The sequence below is a fragment of the Lynx rufus genome, unplaced genomic scaffold (genome assembly GCF_022079265.1).
Source record: "Lynx rufus isolate CCGP_SWC_20201006 ecotype Redwood Valley unplaced genomic scaffold, mLynRuf1.p SCAF_2, whole genome shotgun sequence".
Classification (NCBI taxonomy): Eukaryota; Metazoa; Chordata; class Mammalia; order Carnivora; family Felidae; genus Lynx; species Lynx rufus.
This window is the reverse complement of record NW_025814834.1, coordinates 26,327,968-26,350,899: the sequence shown is the minus strand read 5'-3', so window position 1 is coordinate 26,350,899 and position 22,932 is coordinate 26,327,968. Positions and strand designations below refer to the sequence as shown.

The following is a 22,932-nucleotide window of genomic DNA, read 5'->3' as shown; positions in this document are numbered from 1 at the left end:
GCTCTTCTTCTTCCTTGATCATTCCAGAAATGATAAATAGCTAGTTGCATCTTTTTTTTTTTAATGTTTTATTTATTTTTTGAGAGAGTGTGAGTGGGGTGGGGCAGAGGCGGGGGAAGAGGATCTGAAGCTGGCTCTGCACTGATGGGATGAGAGCAGCGAGCCTGATGTGGGGCTCGAACTTAAGAAACATGAGATAGTGACATGAGCCAAAGTTGGACGCTCAACCTACTGAGCCACCCAGGTGCCCCATCAGCTAGTTGCATCTTTAACATTTGAATATTGAGTATTCACTAGGAGCCTGGGAGCCAGGTGTGCTAGACGCTTTTTGTGCTTTATGTACGTTGCCCTGTGGAACCCTCAAAACCACTCTATAAAGTGAAGAGCAGTATCATTGTCTTCATTTTATACTTAGGGAATCTAACGTCCCAGAAATGTTAAGCAATTTGCCTCAAATCACACAACTTCTAAGTGTAGGAACCAGGATTCAAGTCCTTTCTGCCATTACACCAGTTTTCTGCCAACAATGTAAATGCCATTCTAGTGCAAACTTCTCATCTATAAAATAAAAGATGGACTTGCCATTGGTGAAATAACTTGATTGGCGTGGATAGTCTCCAGTCAACAGCACTCGTGTGCAGTTTACCACTAGTTAGGCAGATAGGGAAAGGGGAGGATAAAGCTAATAGCAATCAGCATTGCCTTCTTTTACTCCTTATTCATTTGCCTGTACATTCTTTATATTTTTGTGGGCAATATATGAACTTGCAAAGAGGAATTCCAAAAGATGTCTACACAGGGAAGTAAAAGAGAGAGCTGAGCCAATTATCTGGACATATAAATAAATATTATGTGAAAAATAAATATTTATGTGAACCATATGAAATTGCAGTTTTATGGGTCAGAAAACAGTAGCATATCAGCGAGGTTATGATTCAACTATTATTGCAGTGGAAGAGAATCTGTGATTTGAATATGAGCTCTTTTCGAAGATGAAGTCAGGTATTATTCTTTAACTCTACACCTGATGCTGTCTCTAAAAGCCAAGTCTATTTGCTCCCTCTATTTTTTTTTATTTTTTTATTTAAAAAAATTTTTTTAATGTTTATTTATTTTTGAGAGAGACAGAGACAGAATACCAGTGGGTTAGGGGCAGAGAGAGAGGGAGACACAGAATCAGAAGCAGGCTCCAGGCTCCGAGCTGTCAGCACAGAGCGTGACGCAGGGCTCGAACTCATGAGCTGTGAGATCATGAACTGAGCCAAAGTCAGACGCTCAAACGACTGAGCCACCCAGACGCCCCTATTTGCTCACTTTTTTAATCTTGATCTTAAAAACACTCTATTTCACCCAGGAAGTGTGGGAAAGTGTGGGAAAAATCGCTCTCTCAGGAAGACTTCATTAATTTATTTTTGAGGAGAGATGATTGTAAGCATGTCAAGACAAGGAGGCCGCCTCTGTGATGTTACGGAACAGCTGCACAACTGGTTTGCTGCATACTGGCTTGCAGGACAGATACAGCATGTGGTGCTTCTACTTGAGGAAGCTTCTCTCAGGGTTAAGGCAGTGTGGGCTTCACCAGTGAGAAAGTGCTAGGCCTTAAAATGGGAGCAAAGGGACTTGGGGACTAAAATAAAACTAAACCAAATGGTGGAAACATGCTCAAGTCCTTAATTTATCTGATTAGAGCCAACAGGCACCACAGCGTAGAACATTTGCTCCCATCCCAAATACCATTAAGGAACAGAGAACTATTTCTAGGCTTGGCTCCAGATTGGTGAAGGCATGAACTAACCGTGGATTTGGTTTCAGCTTGGAGTCACTGTCGAACGGTGACAGACTGCAGTCACTGCAAAAGTCTGTAGGCATCAAGTGTCCCCAGTACTGCCTGAAGAGGCTTCCCTGCCCCTCAGAAACATTCCTCTGACCCCATCCCAGTCCAATCCCACCTCTTCCCCTATATTTCTCTGCTTTGTTCTTTTAATACAGGAACATGGTTGCTTAGACTTAAGAGTTTTGAGTAGAGTTTGTTACGCGTAGTAGGCTACCTTAATACAGTAGTTAATCATTGCCTGTTAAAATTGCACTATGAAGAAGGTACAAAGGGGGGTAAACTATCTTTTGCTGTTCTGGGAAAATAGCTATCAGCAAGAAAAAAAAAAGAGAAGGCTTTGTTTTAAGGCAGTGTATGGAAATTCTGACAACCGTCTCCCGACCTTCCGCCAAATCAGTAGGCCTGTGCCTGCCCCCTTCCCTCTTCCCTCCATCAATCTGTTGCTAGCTGTGTGCCCTTGGATTACTTAACCTCTTTGGGACTGACTGTTCACTCATTTACAAAGGGAAATGTTTGAAGATCTCTTAGGATTTTCAAAGTGCCAACATGTAAATGCTATGAGTATGAATGTGAAAGTGGCTTTAAAAAGATTAAAATTTCTGTAGAGAAAATTATTACATAAAAATCTTCCCCAAATTAGCCCCTTCCAACTCTGTTGTTAGGTGACTGGTCAATACCATTAACTCTGTTTCACAGAAGTAGAGATGATTTTTCTAATAATTTAATTGAAATGTTTATTGAACCCTTGTGCTAGATACAGACGTGTGTCCAGGTTTGTGGGAACTGAGTCTTCTATGATTTGGGAGACGCTGTTTACAAAAAGGCAACTACAAATACAACCTTAGATGCAAACATTTATTTGGAATGAGAAAGGCAATCATAGCAAGATACTGAGGCTTACAGGCTTAAGTCCCTTTCTTTGAGCATTCTTTAGGCAATTTACCAGAATTGCTTATGTAGAAATGCTTCTGATTGAAACCTGGCTTCATTTCCTTACCTAGATAGAACATTCTACGGCTTCCAGCAACTCCTAGTGCTCAATGGAGCCTATGCCAGCGAACATCCCTGAAGTTTAAGCTTCATGAAGCTTCACGGTAAATCTGCTTCTAATTCCCTAAGTTCTTTAGGGAATCAAGACACATAAAATAGGGTTCCCAGCCTCAAGAAAAATTATAGTGGTTTATAGCCACTACCCCCAGAAGAACTGTCTGGTAGTGTTTATTTATCTGGAACAGTTCCACAGGCCAGCAGAAGGATTCAAATGATGACGGTTATTTACTTTATTTAAAAATTAATTTTGAAATACATTTAGACTTACAGAAAGATTACAAAAATATTATGCAGAGTGCCCATATAGTCTTCACCTACCTTCCTTCATGTTAACACTTTACTATGTGTAATTATGGATGCCAGGACATTAACATTCTTACAATACTATTAACTAAATTACAGATTTTAAATTTTACCAGTTTCTCACCAAATTTTCACCACTGGTTTATTGTGTTTTAGGATCCAATTCAGGATCCTACATTGCATTGGGTCATCCCGTCCCCTTAGTCTCTCCTGTTTGTGACAATCCTTCAGTATCTTTCTTGACTCTTCTGAAGAGTACTGCTCAGGTATTTTGTAGATGTTTCTCAGTATGTTAGTTGTCTGATGTTTCCTCATGATTAGATTGAGGTTATGTATTTTTGGCAAGAATACTACAGAAGTGATGTGCTCCTGGGCCATAATCCAATACTATTATTTATTTTCTTGCTAAATTTCTTCAGCTTTGGCTCTTAGGAGCAGCTTCGATTGGCTCTTGTGTCATTTCAGCATTCCCTCAATATTTTATTGAGCATTTCCTTACTTTGTGGCACCCAAAGAGGTTTCAGGCTCATCCTAGCTTTCCCCTTCCCACCCAAATCTGGATCAGTCACTTCCACAAGAAATTTAATATCTGGTCTTTTTGGTTAGTGGTTTCTTCTCTTTGTTCCTAAAATCCTGGGTCTTGAATAGATTCTTTCCTAAAACAACTCAAATACATGTATCGTCAATCACTGATAATAGGACTGTATATTCCTTTTTATTTTAATTTTTTTAAGTTTATTTATTTATTTTAGACACAAAAAGAGAGAGAGAACAATGGGAGGGGCAGAGAGAGAGGGAGAGAGAGAATCCCAAGCAGGTTCCATACTGCCAGCACAGAGCCTGATGCCGGACTCAAATCCATGAACCAGGAGATCATGACCTGAGCCAAACCTAAGAGTCAGAGCTCAACTGACTGAGCCTCCCAGGTGCCCCTGCATATTCCTGAAATTGTAAAAGAACACAGGATGTGAGTTCTGACCACACTATCAAAGGCCAGGTGTGCTTCAAGGATTTCCAAGCAAGCCTTTCAAAGCAGTTGCTAAATAGATCATCATTGACATTTCCCTCCCCTTATCACCTACATTAAACTCGCCCCCCACCTACAGTTATGACAAGGGTACCCCCTGTGTTCATCTTCACTGCCACTTCTTGAGTTCTGATCTTTTCTGGGTTTCCCTGGGACATTGCACAGCCTCCAAATGGCCTTCTTGCCTCTAGCCTTTTCTTTCTTCCAATCCATTTTCCATGTGAATAAATCAATAATCTTTCTATTTGCAATTCTAGCCATATCATTTACTCTGCTGAATATAGAAGAAGATCATTTTTCCCCTCCATTTTTGGTGGTTTCTCTGAACCTATCATTAGCGATTTGGCTCCCTAATGTTCTCAAATTTTAGTGTAAATCAGAATTGGCTGGAGGACTTGTTAAAACACAGATGAGTAGGTTCCACCCTCAGATTTCAGAGTCAGTAGGTCTGGAATGGGGTCTGAGAATGTACATTTCCAACAAGTTCCCACGTGATGCTGATGATGCTGGTTCCGATAACACTAGCCAACAAGGTGAAATCCAAACTGCTTAACAAGAAACCTAAGACCCTGTCACAGTTATGTCCTTGCACTTACTTCCCACCTCTCCCCACCTTTTCCTCAACTGTGCCTTCGCTTTTCACATCTTTGCATGACCCTGAATGTACTGATCCCCCGAATGGTTTTCCCATGCCTCCTTGTCACCCACGGTTTTACACATGTTGCAGACAACTATCCTGGTTCCCCTTCATTTCTTTATTTTTCTCGAATCTCAGAAGGACTGTCTCTCTTCTGTGCTCCAATACTACTTGGTAGCACTGGCCATGAGAATTACAACTTGGTATTGGATTTAGTGGTTTACTTATTTGATTCTCTCTGTAGTTAATGAGTTTTCTAAAGGCAGGACAGTGCCAAAGTCTTATTCGGCTTTGGCTCCTCAGCACCCAACCCTTGTAGTATCTGGCTGACATCAGATGGGCACTGAATAAATGCTGTTGAATGAAACACGACCTTTTCAAGGAAGGTAATGCGGTCTTCACACTAAAGAAGGTAATAAAGAGTTTATAAGAACACTTCAAGGTTTATTACTGTTATAGGTGAAAAGGATATTTTATTTATTTATTTTTTTATATATCAAATTTATTGTCAAATTAGTTTCCATACAACACCCAATGCTCATCCCAAAAAAAGGATATTTTATTTATTTTTTTAAGTTTATTTATTTTGAGAGAGAGAGGAAACAAGCAGAGAAGGGGCAGAGAGAGAGAGAGAGAGAATCCCAAGCAGGCTGTGCACTGACAGCTCAAACTCATGAACCCTGAGATCATGACCTGCGCTGAAATCAAGACTTGGATGCCTAACCAACTAAGCCACCAAGGTACCCCAAAAGGATACTTTAAGAGAGTACACTAAGATATGGAATTAGCCAAATGACTTAGGGGCTCTGACCAGTTCTTTAAACCAGGTAATTAGAATCAGTGTCCTCTCACAAGTCTGGGATGGGCTATATGGTCTGGAAACACGGAATGAAATGGAATGGATATCTGACAATGCTGCTGTGATTGAGATAGGTGGTTCAGCCCTCATATCTGTCTAGGCTGTTAATTAGCTAACTAAGGAATTGCAAATTGCCCTTTGCATTTTGTTTTTGCCATCCACACTTGCCAGCCTAGTGACCGCCCTTAGTCTTAATGGCATCATACACATCTACCTAACTATAGAACCACAGTTCTTAACCAACCGTGATGGTTGTTAAGTAGATTTGGTGGTCTACAAACATGGGTGGAAAACAATCACACTTTAGTTTTTGCCATGTTTTAACTGAACTTAACCATTTCCCTCAATTATTTTTTTAAAATATTTATTTTTGAGAGAGCACAAGCAGGGGAGGGGCAGAGATAGGGGCACAGAGGATCTGAAGTGGGCTCCACACTGATAGCAGTGAGCCCGATGTGGGCCTTGAATTCACAAACCATGAGGTCATGACTTGCATCAAAGCCACACGCTCAACTGACTGAGCCACTGAGGCTCCACTCCCTCAATTATTAATGTAGGTAATGAAAACAGTAGTATTTGCACTCCCCGAGACTTTGTCATTGCTGGGAATGACCCATATTTTTAAATCACATGATAGCAATTATTTCTATTTGTCATACTTCAAAATAATAATAGATACAGCACTAGATTTAGTTATTAGATGTGCTAATAAAAAAGTACATATACAATATCACAATGAAAACTACTTTGGTATCTATATTTCAATACAGTTGTTTTCCTTTGTAATCTTACATATTAAGATGTTATTTACACACTGAAAACAAAAATCCTAAGTATTTATTTTATATATTTAAAAAATGTTCTAAGAAGGGATCCATAGCCTGCAATAGATTGTTAGAAAGATCCATAACACCAGGACAGTTAAGCACCCTCATTGTAGAAGGGAAGGTTAGGATTGAATTTTGTTCACATTTACTCTGTAGCATAAATTTGGTAGGAGAAATTTTTAAAAGCAGTACCAAAAATTCAAATTCACTCTGGGTGCTCAAGTTTCCATTTAAAGAGTTTGTAAAACAATAGAATAGTTAATGAGCAGTAGCAGAACATTCTCTTCTATTGTTGTGTACAAACTGCAAGTGAAGCATTCTTTGATTTCTTGGGCTACATGCTCACAGTGCAGTAATAGTTAAATTAATTTCTAATGTGTCTCATCTCATTATAGATCTATGCAATCGTCTCTTTCAATTTTAAATTGAGCTTCAGGGAAGATTAAATACTTAGGTATTCCAGTTTGTATAAAATTTCTAGATCCATACAAATTAAACTTCCTCTGTCTAAATGACCCTAATCATTCTAATTTAACTAGATGGAGCCTATTTCCTTTTGACAGAGCTTGTCATGTTGAATCTTATCCATGGAGATGAACAGCATGCCAAATGGGTAATAAGTATTCCAGATGTTGTCTTGCCACTTTCCAACAAAGTTATTAATACAAGTCAGTTGCTTCTTGTCTTTTTTTATCCTCTAATGTTGGTGAGAATATAAACTTCCTTTCTCCCCATTAAGATATGGTAATTTAAAAAGTACAGTAATGGGCTGCTGCAGAGGAAAGTGATTTTATAAAAGTACCTCTCCATCGTGAATGGTACCTCAGGGACTCAGGGTAGTGTGAGACGTGTTGGGACTGTGGATGGGTGAAGTATTAGGGGATATGAAGAAGACTATTGAGCCCTGAGGTTGAGATCGTGTGTGTGTGTGTGTGTGTGAGTGTGTGTGTAGGAGACTGAGCTTCAAAAGAGCCATTTCATTTACTGTTGGTTAGGAATAAGCTGATAAAATGGAAATAGCTGCTCAATTGACAAGGACCTGTCCTGGCTGAAGTGTGGCAAGATGCCCAAGGCCTGGCAGCGTACCTTCTATCTGCATCTCCCTGCACTATCCCTGGGGCAGCAAGAGAGACCTCCAACCTGTGACCTCTGAGGTTTTTTGTTGGGATTTCATGAATCTGTCCTCAAGGCAATGGAAGGAAGATGTGGGTGCAGTGTGGAGAAGAACAATGGAGGCTGGAGGGGAGAGTCAGAGGCCAAAGGACACCGAGCTTGATTCCAGGACAATCTGTGCTAGATGAAGATGTTTTTTTTAAGCTTTACCAGAAGGATCTGACGTTTCTTAGCTATAAACAAATTAGACATTCAGAGCTAGGAAAAGCCTAATGATACTAATGATAATTATAATATTTCCATTGTGATGGTTTCATCAGTCTCTTTCAAAACACTTTGGGTTTGGTGAATTTGAAATGGATTTTCCTTCAATAACACACACACACAGTACTTTTACTTTGCCCCCTCTGTTTTTAAATGTAAAGCCATGGAAAGGCCTTTCTATTTCTAGAAGTATAAAAGTATCATTTAATATTACTCTACAGAAAGAAGTCCAAATAATTGGTGAAGTGAAATAAAGTTCTGGTCTTCAGAAAACAGTCTCACCAGCATCATAATCCACATATGAATAATCTTATATATACAGCCTTGCTCTCCTCCCCTCACTAACGACTTTGACTCTAGTTAGCAATAACTTGATGTCCAGTGTAAAATACTTTGAACTTTGAAGTGGAAGAAATTTACCATTAAGGCCATGGTTGTTTTGAAGTCATATACTGTTGTGAAGTCGATACTTGCAGCATTTCCAATATGCCTGAATTGTTGTAAGGAGTTTTTGTTGCAGACGCCATTTCTTAAATGTCAACAAAGAAATGCTATTCTGGTTGAAAGTATTTTCCCTCTCATCATCTCCATTAATTTTTCAAGTTCATTAACAACTAAATTATTAAACTGAACTCTACTGACATCTGCTGGACAAAACCTGTTTTTCATTGTTACCAACTCTGTAATGCTCAGGTTTTACTAACTAGATGGTTACTATTAAAACAACCAAGCAAAGTTGTACTTAACAAATAGAAAATACAACTAAGCTAAATATAAGATCAGCATGTAGTAAATCTAAGTAAAGGTTTCTAAGTCCATTTCTCTAGCTGGTCAAATCGTATTTCAGTTGAATATTTAACACACATTTTCTCAGTGCTCTGTGTGTGCTATACAAGTACTTACACATTGGGTCCAGAACTTGGAAGGGCCCCTTCCTGCATGAGGTGCTGACTTAATAGGTCTTGGTTGGGCCTTAGAATGTGCATTTCCAACAAGTTTCAGGTAATGCTACTTAATGTGGCTGGTCCAGAGACCGTGTTTTGAGAACCAAGTTGGAGAATGTTAATTAACCTTTTTTGGCTTAAGCAGCCAGGTAATACCATTAACTGAATTAGGAAATTCAGCTGAGGGGCAACTTGAAGGAGAGGTAGAGAAGATGATAAACTTGGCCTTTTCAAGGCAATGGAAGAAAAGATCATCAAAGCCAGACCTAAAGAGGTTCATTTAATATATTTCAATAAAATATGAATGCAACTCCATTTTTAACAGGACACGTAAGAACTTGTAAAAGATAAACATTCTCTGTAATAAGTGGTAGGAAATGTACTGGTAATGTGAGCCATCTAAATTTGGATAAGTTCCTAGTACAGAACACCCAGGAAATACCCAGGAAGGTTATGTGAACACGAGTATATGACCACACTTATTTGTATTAGCCTTTCAGTTTAGGAGTTGAGAACTATTGGGTTCTTCCTATTTCCAGTGAAGCTTCCAGACTTCCTGGGTCACCCCTGTTCTTTAGTTCTGAAGTTTTCCCGGATGAATGGCACCTGAGGCACTGTAGACCCATAGCCCTTGATAAAATTCTCATTTAGGAAACATGGCAAATGAGAGATGATGGTAAATAAAGGCAAACAACACCTCTAGCGTCCATTTACTACTCAGAACATGCTGAGGAAAAAAGTGGAAACAGGAATGTGATTGACCTGCTTTGGTGTTTCAAGCACCTTCAAAAAGTTGGCTAGCTAATTATGGCTCCTCATAAATTCTAAACAAGGGGCAGAGGGGTCTGATTTTCCTCATACAAGCCTTGACGATCCTAGATGACTCAAATTTAACTTATTTTATTTTATTTTAATTTCTAGTTTTTTTTAACTTACATCCAAGTTAGTTAACATATAGTGCAACAATGATTTCAGGAGTAGATTCCTTAATGCCCCTTAACCATTTAGCCCATCCCTCCTCCCACAACCCCTACAGTAACCCTCTGTTTGTTCTCCATATTTGAGTCTCTTATGTTTTGTCCTCCTCCCTGTTTTTATATTATTTTTGCTTCCCTTCCCTTATGTTCATCTGTTTTGTATCTTAAAGTCCTCATATGAGTGAAGTCATATGATATTTATCTTTCTCTGACTAATTTGGCTTAGCATAATACTGTCTAGTTCTATCCATGTAGCTGCAAATGGAAAAATTTCATTCTTTTTGATTGCTGAGTAATACTCCATTGTGTGTGTGTGTGTGTGTGTGTGTGTGTGTGTGTGTATACCACATCTTCTTTATCCATTCATCCATCGATGGACATTTGGACTCTTTCCATACTTTGGCTATTGTTGATAGTGCTGCTATAAACATGGGGGTGCATGTGCCCCTTCGAAACAGCATACCTGTATCCCTTGGATAAATACCTAGTAGTGCAATTGCTGGGTCGTGGGGTAGTTCTATTTTTAATTTTTTGAGGAAACTCCATACTGTTTTCCAGAGTGGCTGCAGCAGTTTGCATTCCCACCAGTGATGTAAAAGAGATCCTCTTTCTTTGTATCCTCGCCAACATCTGTTGTTGCCTGAGTTGTTAATATTAGCCATTAGGTGTAAGATGGTATCTCATTGTGGTTTTGATTTGTATTTCCCTGATGATGAGTAATGTTGAGCATTTTTTCATGTGTCGGTTGGCCATCTGGATGTCTTCTTTGGAGAAGTGTCTATTCATGTCTTTTGCCCATGTCTTCACTGGATTATTTGTTTCTTGGGTGTTGAGTTTGATAAGTTCTTTATAGATTTTGGATACTAACCCTTTACCTGATATGTCATTTGCAAATATCTTCTCCCACTTTGTCAGTTGCCTTTTAGTTTTGCTGATTGTTTCCTTTGCTGTGCAGAAGCTTTTTATTTTGATGAGGTCCCAGTAGTTCATTTTTGCTTTTGTTTCCCTTGCCTCTGGAGATGTGTTTAGTAAGAAGTTGCTGCAGGCAAGATCAAAGAGGTTTTTTCCTGCTTTCTCAAGGATTTTGATGGCTTCCTGTCTTACGTTTAGGTCTTTCTTCCATTTTGAGATTATTTTTCTGTATGGTGTAAGAAAGTGGTCCCGGTTCATTCTTCTGCATGTCGCTGTCTAGTTTTCCCAGCACCACTTGCTGAAGAGACTGTCTTTATTCCATTGGATATTCTTTCCTGCTTTGTCAAAGATTAGTTGGCCATACGTTTGTGGGTCCATTTCTGGGTTCTCTATTCTGTTCCATTGATCGGAGTACCATACTGTCTTGATGATTACAGCTTTATAATACAGCTTGAAGTACAGGATTGTGATGCCTCATGCTTTGGTTTTCTTTGTCAAGATTGCTTTGGCTATTCAGGGTCTTTTCTGGTTCCATACAAATTTTAGGATTATTTCTTCTAGCTCTGTGAAGAATGCTGTGCCAGTACCATACTGTCTTGATGATTACAGCTTTGTAATACAGCTTCAAGTCCAGGATTGTGATGCCTCATGCTTTGGTGTTCTTTTTCAAGACTGCTTTGGCTATTCGGGGTCTTTTCTGGTTCCATACACATTTCAGGATTATTTCTTCTAGCTCTGTGAAGAATGCTGGTGTTATTTTGATAGGTATTACATTGAATATGTAGATTGCTTTGGGTAGTATTGACATTTTAATGATATTTGTTCTTCCTATCCAGGAGCATGGAATATTTTTCCATTTTTTGTGTGTGTCTTCTTCAATTTCTTTCATAAGCTTTCTGTAGTTTTCAGTGTATGGGTTTTCATCTCTTTGTTTAGGCTTATTCCTAGGTATTTTATGGTTTTTGGTGCAACTGTAAATGGGATCAATTCCTTGATTTCTCTTTCTGTTGCTTCATTGCTGGTGTATAGGAATGCAACTGATTTCTGTGTGTTGATTTTATGTCCTGCCACTTTGCTGAATTCATGGATCAGTTCTAGCAGTTTTTTAGTGGAATCTTTTGGGTTTTCCGTATAGAGTATCATGTCATCTGTGAAGAGTGAAAGTTTGACCTTCTCCTGACTTATTTGGATGGCTTTTATTTCTTTGTGTTGTCTGATTGCTGAGGCTAAGACTTCCAATACTATGTTGAATAACAGGGGTGAGAGTGGACATCCCTGTATTGTCCCTGACCTTAGGGGGAAAGCTCTCAGTTTATTATTGTTTTTATTTCTGCTGTGTTGGTTGTGATCTCTCCTCTTTCATTCTTGATTTTATTTATTTGGGCCCTTTCCTTTTTCTTTTTGATCAAACTGGCTAGTGGTTTATCAATTTTGTTAATTCTTTCAATCAGTTTCTGGTTTCGTTGATCTGTTCTACTCTTTGTTTGTTTGTTTGTTTTGGTTTCGATAGCATTGATTTTTGCTCTAGTCTTGATTATTTCAAGTCTTCTGCTGGTTTTGGGTTTTATTTGCTGTTCTTTTTCCAGCTCTTTAAGGTGTAAGGTTAGGTTATGTATCTCAGACCTTTCTTCCTTCTTTAGGAAGGCCTGGATTGCTATTTACTTCCCTCTTATGACTGCCTTTGCTGCTTCCCAGAGGTTTTGGGCTGTGGTGTTATTTTCATTGGCTTCCATGTGCTTTTTAATTTCCTCTGTAACTTTTTGGTTAGCCCATTCATTCTTTAGTAGGATGTTCTTTAGTCTCCAAGTGTTTGTTATCTTTCCAAATTTTTGCTTGTGTTTGATTTTGAGTTTCATAGCATTGTGGTCTGAAAATATGCACAGTATGATCTCGATTTTTTGTACCTGTTGAGGGCTGATTTGTGTCGCAGTATGTGATCTATTCTGGAGAATGTTCCATGTGCACTGGAGAAGAATGTATATTCCACTTCTTTAGGTTGAAATGTTCTGAATATATCTGTTATATCCATCTGGTCCAGTGTGTCATTCAAAGCCATTGTTTCCTTGTTGATTTTCTGATTAGATGATTTGTCCATTGTTGTAAGTGGAGTGTTTAAGTCCCCTACTATTATGGTATTATTATCAATGAGTTTCTGTATGTTTGTGGTTAATTGATTTATACATTTGGGTGCTCCACATTTATAACAATTGTTTACAATTGTTAGGTCTTCCTGGTGGATAGACCTCTTAATTATGATATAATGCCCTTCTTCATCTCTTGTTACAGTCTTTATTTTAAAGTCTAGATTGTCTGATGTAAGTGTGACTACTCCAGCTTTCTTTTGTCACCCATTAGCATGATAGGTGGTTCTCCATCCCCTTACTTTCAGTCTGAAGGTGTCTTTAGGTTTAAAGTGGGTCTCTTGTAAACAGCATATAGATGGATCTTGTTTTCTCATCCATTCTGTTACCCTGTGTCTTTTGATTGGAGCATTTAGTCCATTGATGTTTAGAGTGAGTACTGAAAGATATGAGTTTCTTGCCATTATATTTCTTGTAGAGTTGGAGTTTCTGGTGGTATTCTCTGGCCCTTTCTAGTCTTTGTTGCTTTCAGTCTTTTCGTTTTTCTTTCTTTCTTTTTTTTTTTCCATCTTTTGTCCCCTCAGAGAGTCCCCCTGAAAATTTCTTGCAGGGCTGGTTCAGTGGTCATGAACTCCTTTAATTTTTGTTTGTCTGGGAAACTTAATTTCTCCTTCTATTTTGAATGACAGCCTTGCTGGATAAAGAATTCTTGGCTGCATATTTTTCTGGTTCAGCATATTGAATATATCCTGCCATTCCTTTCTAGCATGCCAAGTTTCTGTGGATAGGTCTGCTGCAAACCTGATCTGTCTTCCCTTTTAGGTTAAGGACTGTTTTTCCCTTGCTGCTTTCATAATTCTTTCCTTGCCTGAGTATTTTGTGAATCTGACTAGGATATGCCTTGTTGATGGCCAGTTTTTGTTGAATCTTATGGGAGTCCTCTGTGCTTCCTGGATTTTGATATCTGTCTTTCCCCAGGTTAGGAAAGTTTTCCCCTATGATTTGCTTACATAATCCTTCTACCCATTTTTCTCTCTCTTCATCTTCTGGGACCCCTATGATTCTGATGTTTCTTTTTCACAAGTCACTGATTTCTCTAATTCTTAAATTGTGCTCTTTTACCTTAGTCTCTCTCTTTTTTTCTGCTTCATTATTCTACATAAGTTTGTCCTCTATATCACTGATTTGCTGCTCTGTCTCATCCATCCTTGCCACCATAGCATCCATTCGAGATTGCGGCTCAGTTATAGCATTTTTTATTTCAGCCTGACTAGTTTTTAGTTCTTTTATCTCCACAGAGAGGGATTCTAATCTATTTTCTACCCCAGGTAGTTATTCTTAACATCGTGATTCTAAATTTTGGTTCTAACATCTTGCTTGTATCTGTGTTGATTAAGTCCCTGGCTGTCATTTCTTCATGTTCTTTCTTTTGGGGTAAATTCCTTCGTTTTATCATTTTGAAAGAGGAAAGGAATTAAAATAAAAAAATTAAAATAAAAAAAATTAAAACAACACACACATACAAAATCACATAAATGATGCTAGATCCTAGGTGTGTTTTGGTCTGGTTATTGAAGGAGCTTGATAGAGGGGAAAAAAAGGAGAAAAAGAGGGAAAAAAAAGAAAAGAAAAAAAGGAAAACATTTTAAAATTTGAGAAAATGAATACAATGAAATAGAATAAATTGAAATGATGGAAGTAAAATAAAATTTTAAAAATTTACAAAAAAGTAAAAAATATAGTAGAAAAAATGAAGAAAAATATTTTTAATAAAAATTGACAAAATAAATTTTTTCTTTCTGTATTCAAGAAAAAGAAACAAAAAAAAATTGAATAGGTGGACCAGTGAACAGACTGAAATTCGATGAAATTACATCGTTTTCCCCTAGAAATAAAAGTATGAAGTATTTTATAGTCTGTGAACTAAGTAGGCAGAGAGATTTGTGGTGTCCCTGAAGAGTGAGGTTGCCCCAGGTTAGTGTAGCAGCTCCATTCTCCATTAGATGGCGCTGCTTAGCTTACTGGGATGCATTGTTGTGGCGCTTGTAGGTGTGTATGTGCACACGTGGGAGGGGTGAAAATGGCATCACCCAGCTACCCAGTCTCTAGTATCGGAACTCTGCTCTCCCATACCAGCAATCATGCACGGGTCCTTTGTCTCCAGCTTCTGTCCACTCCCCGTTTTTATCCTGTCTGTGACCAAGCCATCAGGTTGCCAGGCGGCACCTCCCTCCAGAGTTTTATCTCATATGTGGCTGTGTTTCCAGACCCCTCACTTCTGAGGGACTGTGGCTTTGACCCGTTCAGATCCTCTGGGGAGGGTCTCACCGAGCAATAGCTGGGTGTTGGCCACACCCAGGAACGTTCGTGGGACTGCTGCTGCTGATGCCCAGAGACTGCAGCTGGGTGTCAGCCTGCCCCAGAAAAAGTTCATGCAATCGTGTAGCAGCAGCATTTCAGGGATTATGGAAAAACAGCACACATTTGGTGCCAGGCTTCACCATGAGCAACCTTGTTCCAGCACCAGCATATGTGGTTGTTCTCTGGGGTCTGCTGGGACCGAGTGGCTGCAAAGCCTCTACCCAATGTCCTTCCAGCAGTGGAACTGCTTCTCCCCGTGTGGCCTGAGATCCTCCCAGACCTCACTCTGCTCCTGGGGATTCACCTTTCCCACCAGAGAACCACCAGGTATTGAGCTGCAGAGTTTCAGACTCTGTGCTCCCCCTGTTTATAGAATCCTAATGGAATTTAAACCCTCTCCTTTCTCCCTTTTTAGTTCAGTCCCTGCAGCTGTTTCCACTTTTCCACTTTCTCTCCAGCTGCTTTTGGTGGGAGTGCTTTTCCTGTACTCTCCCCCCATCTCTGTCCTCGCTCTGAAAGCAAAAACAGCTCCTTTCCCTCTGTGGCTTCTCTCTCCCCCAGTATACCTCTACGTGCTGCATACCTGCTGAGTTCTGTGGTTCAGGTTGTGCAGATTGTTGTGTTAATCCTCAAATCAGTTTTCTAGGTGTGCAGGATGGTTTAATGTTGATCTTGCTGTATTTCATGGTCTCGAGACACACAAAAAAAGACTTCCATGCTGTTTCACCATCTTGGCTCCTCCCCTCAAATTAACTCTTTAATATAAATATCTTCCATATGATTCTTAAATTACCAGAAGCTTATTACTCTCTTTGGATTGAAAAGATATCAAATTTTGGCAAATTTTCCATTAAAATTATAAACAAATATATGTTCCAAATCTGTTTCTTTCACTTGCTACCATCACCACTACAGAAAATTAATCACCCCAAGACCTATTGCCTGATGTTATGTGCAACTGAGTCACATCAGAAATCAGACTCCAGGGGTGCCTGGGTAGCTCAGTCAGTTGAGCGTCCGACTCTTGATTTTAGCTCAGGTCATGTTCTCAGTTTGTGGGCTTAAGCCTGGTGTCAGGCTCTGCACTGACGAAGCAGAGCTGCTTTGGATTCTCTCTTTCTCTCCCTTTCTCTCTGCCCCTCCCATGCTCATGCCCTCTCTCTAAGTATGTAAGTAAACATTAAAAAAAAATCAGACTCCAATCATTCCAGCTTTTATGCTCTTTGTACTAGTGCTTGTGCTCTTTGATTTACACGTATCAGTCCTATCAATTCATCAGCCAACTCGTGACCTCACTTCCTTCTTGTCTACTAAGTTGGGATTCCATGCTGGAGTATCTGGGTCCATCATACTGAAAGTAGCCTCTGTGGACAGCAGTACAGGTATTGTCTGAGAGCTTGTTAAAACTGCAGCATCTCAGGCCCCATCAAATGGCATTTTGGTATCATTTTAACAAGATCCCCAGGTGATTTGTATGCATATATGGTTAAGAAGTGCTGACCTCAAATTTTTCTTAACAAGTTTCCTTCACTCTCCAACACCTGCCTTTCCCCCACTCACAAAGAGCGAGTCCTGGTGAGGCTCTGTATCATACCGAAATTATTTATTTATATTTATCTCCAGATTTAAACAGTCTTTTGTGAGCAGGTATCATCTTCTGAATCCTAGCTAGATGCTGTACCTAGCATATGCTAGTAGCACACTTAATATTGTTGGGATTGAAGCGTAGGTCATGAAACCAGGTACTAAAATGCTAATGAATAATAGCAGGTTGATTAACTACCTTTTAAAAAATTTTTGCATTTTAACCAGATTCCCGAAGGAAATGGATTTAACCTAAATTATTAATAATGCTGATGCTGGGAGTTTTGAGAAGTTAGCCAACTGAGTGAAAGTAATTTTGGGGGCAAGTGACTTTATGTGCTCAAATTTCCCTCCATCTCACCCATCATCAGGGTGATCCAAATGAAAGAACTCTTGCTTCTCGACCGGCTGAGTGGCTTTTAAAGTGTCTTCTTCCCTGCAGGATTATAAACTCCAAATCTCCAATTATAGCCAGACACTGTGGATCACAGGAAAGATCTGGGCATTCTTGAAATTTGTGGAACAAGGAAGAGTAGGTGGGGGCTGAACAGGAATATTCAAATACATTTCATTGTAACTTATCTCATCACTCGTCTTCCTCACCAGGTTGAGTCACCAGAGTAGGGATGTCTATCCTGTGCACACAGAATGCCCCTGCCAGGCACCTTGCATACAGACATCCATGCTTAATGAGTTTGGGGGATAAAATGGTTTTAAAGCATTGCTCATGGCATGTTTAAATAAAATGGCATGTTTGCAGCATATAAACAGTGCCACCACTTTGGATTTTACCAGCAAGGGGGTGCCCATCTTAATTCCTAAATGCTGAATCCTGAGAGACCAATATTAACCATCCACTTTCACAGTGAGCCACCGCAGTATTTTTTGGGTCACAGATGCCTTTCTTACTATCCCAGCTACATCAGGGAAGAGAAATTAGGCAACTATGACATTCCTTTATAAACTGATTTATCAAGAGTCCTGCCTTTCCCTGCGTAATGACTAAGTGCCTCAGAAATGCTTTCTCGAACACTTATTTGTAGAGTGACAGAACATTAGCTGCAGATTTAATGTCACCATGGTTGTCATTTGCATGTGCATGGAAGTTAACATAATGTAGAAATGTGAAATTGAACTGGCTGAGTATGAACAGTGGTCCTGCTAAGATCCATTTCTCTATGCTCATTATTTCACCTCTTGGTTTATTGTGTGCACTTTCTCCCATTACTCACAAAATTGTCAAAGAAGTCCCTGAGGATGCACAAGCACAGGGCTTCTGGAAAATACTGTTTCAATACTTTACATAATGGGACCAATCAAGCCAATATGTTCTCCATTGTAAAAAAGCCAATGTTCTCTTGCTTTGTTAATTGACCCTCAGCTTTAGAAGGAAAAGGGCAAGTCTGGATGGGAAACAGAATGTGAAAGAAAATCATCAGGGAGTGACTTATAGGTTTTTCTCAGTTTCAATGACGCTTAGAAGAATCGAGAATGCACAAAACTTTTAATGACACTGAATCCACAGTGGGAACTATCTAGGGAAAAAGAAATGACACAAAAAAACTTATTATTCTATTCAGAGAGTGTGGGGGGAGGGAGGCAAAGGTCTTTTCTAATGCAAAGTTAGGGGAAAAAAAACAACTATGGGTTAAATCGCAGGAGACTTAGTTCTTCAGGTTTTGTTTGTTCATGAGCTTACAAGTGTGGTGCAATTTAATATGCCTGTCATTATTTTTCCTCCGTTCGAAGGACGAGCCAGGGAGTGGTAAACCAGACAGCGGGGCTGGCCAGCCTTACCCACTGCAGTGTAATCTTGCCGACAGGGAGCAGGAATGCTCCAGACATCAATTTGGGGTCTCTGGGTGGCCTCTGTGAGCCACTGTCCCCTTCACTCATCACCTGCATCTAAAGATGTGATTATCACCAACTATACATTTATTCATTCAAAGGAGTATAATAAAAATAACTGTGCATTTATCCTTCCTATGATGAGTCATTTAGACACAACACTAGAGGGATGAAGGGCATTTTAATGATACGTGCCAGAGGATGAAATCTTAATTCAGGGATGAAAATAAGGATTTATTATTTGGCAGATCTCTGTTGTGCCATCACACTACACAGCTGTGGCATGAAAGTTAAGTGCCACAAGGTCCTGCCAGGTGATACAGCAGAGCTCCTTTCCTACCTCTGAATATACACTTCATAATTATGCCTCATGTAATCTCTTCCTCTCTTCAAAGTTCCTTTCAGAATTGGTCAGCAGGGAAATCAATTTCTAGAATTAGGCCTTTACTTATTAACCACAGGGTGGATTCTCATATGTATGAGATGGTTAATACACTGCTCTGTTTGGATCCTAGTAGATTCCTCCTAATTCTATAATAATCAGATTTAAAAATATTTCCCTCTGAATCTATCTTGTTTGATAAAATGATGAAAAGTCAGGAACAAATCCTAGGGAATGAGAGTATAGAGGAAAAGCCCTCATTTACCATATAAAGAAAAGATTTCTCAAGTTTAAACCAAAGCAAACAGAAAGCACATGACATATATAGTCCTAATAAGATTTTATTGAGAATCAGTAAGTGAAATCCTTTACAGAACATAGAAATACCTATGACCCCAGCCCTTCCCAATAAATGGCAATATAACACTGGGGTGGGTTCCCTGAATATTCCACTCTGTTCTGTATCTACAGGAGAAACAGTTCTACAGCTCAGTACTAGAGAAATGGGGTGCTCTGACCTATTGATGGGAAGCAAAGGTGGAGTTAGAATTTGGTATGAGTAATAAAGGACTGCAGATAAGTTCTAGTAGCCAAAGGAGTAGATGAATAAATGTTCACTCTTCACATTTTGTATTTCAAATCAGCCAGTAGCAGGCGGGATCATCTTGGGTCCACTTTTACCTAAAACTCTTCCTACCATGAAGGCTTTTGATGCCAAATAATTGGAACTGACATCAAAGATGAAAATGAAATCAATGACTCTAAGGATTAAAGACCAACAACTCGAAGGAGACCAAAACCCAATGGGATGATGGAAATGGCTGTGAGAATGTTAACATTTTTACATGATGAAAAGTTAACTACTGTAATTTCTCATCACCACAGGAACAGAAATGCATGGCAAGATAAATGAACACTGCTCAAGAAGCTTTTAGGATTTTACTACCTCATTTTTGTATGGGGAGGGAAGAGATACTATGAAGTTTTTTGGGAGGCAACTTTTGGAAAGGTTTTTTTTTTTTTTTCACCAAAAGAAAAGAAAATATCTGAGGGAAAAATGATGTAACAGAAATAGAACTGCAATGATGCCTCTTCCTTCTAAAACTAATAAAACTATAAAAGTTTCAGTTTCCTCCATGGCTTTAGGATATTGGTCTTAGTTTTATGGCTTTTGCTGGAGTTTAAAATCCTATCCGATTTTCTTACCTCTTAAGCATAAATAAAAGAAATAATGGCATGAATAGAAAATCCACCAGTTTAATTAAAGTCCTAAAAAGCTTAAGAAAAAAAAAAAAAAAAAGAAACCTGAATTGTGTTTGTATTGATGACTCTGTTAATGGATGACAGTAAATTGCAACCTAAATATTAATGACTCTTACTCAGAATGTTCTTCTCCCCGCCTAGAAGTCTTCCTGGGGTTAAATTAATCAAGATGCTGGAGATGCACTGTGATCAAGTTTCCTCTGGCTAAGAGAAAGTGTGTTTTGCTCTCTTTCCCTTGGTAATTACAGTAGCTAAAAGTACAGGCACAGTATTGTAAGACATTTAACTAAACCAAATGGGTTTTTTTCTTTCAAGTTGGATATCCAGCCAAAGGCAAATTAGCTTTACTAGGAATGCCAACAGTGCTCATCTGAAACACCCAGGAGAAAGGCAAAGTTTACCAGCGGCTTCAGACATATGAGAGGCATAAGGTTTTCCCAACTAGTGCGAGTCACTGAGGAATAAGCTAACCCTAGGAACTGAGCAGTGGGCTGGTTTTTAGATCCTTCCATCAGAAGCCTTTAAAGGGTCAATTTCCAATAATATAAGCTATTTTGGGACTAAATGTAAAATAATAGGGGACTACTATCCTGAGGAACCAACATATACCCATTGGGATTTGGTTCCAATTTAAAATAAAAACAGCATGTTTTTATGACCAAGAAAGCCACGAAATAGGCACATTTAAAATTCTTAGACCCTGATTTTCAAAGCTGCAAAATGTTCTAAAATCAGTCAGAACATGCACGAAATGATGAAACAAGCCTGGGAAAGGCAGCAAAGGAAGGAGGAGGAAGGGAAGCTGATGAGTGAAACATTTGTAGAGAATGTGAAGCACCAGGGACCCTTCATCTACCAGGTTAAATACAGGATCCTGAGGGCTCAGAAACTGATGAGTGTTAAACCTAGGATATGCAAAGAGATGGGATGTGTTTGTTCTAATCCTTTGCACTGGATAATACCTCCCAAATAAACAGCATTTCAATGGAAAGCTTAGTGTTTTCATTCAAGTTATTGGCTATATAGCACCCCTTCCCCCTTTTAGAGAGATGCAGAGTACTATACTATTCAGTGAAAAGACAAACATCCAGATAGATTGAAAGGAAGGAAAATATCTTATGGCTTGTACCAAACTGCGAGCAGTAACGCATAGTCATTGCCAAGTAAGTAAAACGCAAGTCTAAGTTTACAAGGTCAATTGGACAAGGTGAACTCAAATCCTAAGTCACCACATACTCACATATAGAAAATCGTTTCCTGATCTTATACTAAATCCAAGGAACAAACAAATGTAAATAAATAGTTCAAAGATACAATAACTTATTTTAGGATAAACAATAAACTTTTTTGTTAGCTTATCTTAAACTAATCTTCAAACCAGAATTTTCAAAACCACCATTGCGTTTTAGAAATTTTTGATAAAAATGTTGACTAATAGAACCTGGATGCTTTACTACCAAAAAGAAGTAAATCTGAAAGTATCGTTATCTAGTTAAACAAGCACTATGGTCCTTAAACCAGTTTGCATCTCTTGCAACTTTTGTCTCAGAAGCAGATAGTTAATATTTTGTCCCCCTTCATAATCAACCACCTAAAGAAAAACAAAGTTATAAAACTGTCCGCCCTGTTGGAGGAAAAATACTAAGGAGGTGGATAGCAATATCCAGCAATAACCATATATTTTTCTTTATCTACATTTTTAGTTTCTTTTAAACAGTTCTAGAATAGCAAAGGATGGTTATATTCATAAGCTTAAGTAAGAGTAAGGTTTTCTCCAAGTTCTGAAATATATACATCTATGCCCTCAAAACACTGCACATATCACTCACCCTTCCTTTAGGAAGAAACTGAAGTTAAAGTTAAAGGATTTCCTTGGATACTTTTAAGTACAAGTAAATGATAAACAGAAGCAACTGAACTGAAGACAAATTCCAAAATTAAAAAAAAAAAAAATCAACTAAATCAAGTACACGGTTTGACCCTATGTCTCCTTGAAAAGCAATAAAAGCATTTTGTCCAGGTTTGATACACAGAAAGGCTCATGCAGTGAGTTGCAGGAGGCAGGCTTTCCTTTTACAATTCAAACGCAGGGAACCTGGCTTTTGTGGGCACTAGAAGGTCAGCCAGGAAATATATTGTTCCAGCCATTCCTGAAGGAAGAAAAAGAAGCAAAAGTTATCACACCACATGACTCCGTTTTATAGAGTGGCTTCAGTCTCTAGCACCAACGACATTATGATACTAATGGCAACGACTTAAAGGAACCAAGCATCTGTTTAATATATGATGCAGGTCAACACGCGAGGAGATCACTAGTGAGGTGCTCAGTCTCTTCATCCAAGTGGAAGACAGGAGGGAGAGTTGAACCAGAGAAGTTCAAGGCACAGCCCTGTCATTTATCACGTCAGCTCCTTCACATGGCACCACGGGCCACTTACCTGTCTGAGCTTCCGTGTCCTCATTTGTGACATGAGGATAATAATGTCTGTATGTTTTTGCTGAGATGATTTATGGTGGCATCTGCAAAATGCCAGGCCTGTGCTTGGCTCCATAAAGGGTAGTCACCATTATGACTACTTGTATTAGGTCTGAGATGGTCCATGTACTACTTGATTTTTAATATTGAGTTGTCATATTAGGAAGTAAAGAGGTAGTTTAAGAAATGA

General features: G+C 39.0%; 1 protein-coding gene across 2 annotated transcripts in view; it reads right to left on the bottom strand.

Moving 5' to 3' along the window:
- Positions 1 to 21,358: 21,358 nt before the first annotated feature.
- Positions 21,359 to 22,932, bottom strand: part of LANCL1 (LanC like glutathione S-transferase 1) — a 35,032-nt gene continuing 33,458 nt past the window's right edge. For both annotated transcript variants that reach the window (XM_047084661.1, XM_047084662.1), the window contains exon 10: positions 21,359 to 22,416. In XM_047084661.1, coding sequence (XP_046940617.1) covers positions 22,340 to 22,416 — 77 coding nt within the window. In that variant the 3' untranslated portion in view covers positions 21,359 to 22,339. The remainder of the gene's footprint in view (positions 22,417 to 22,932) is intronic.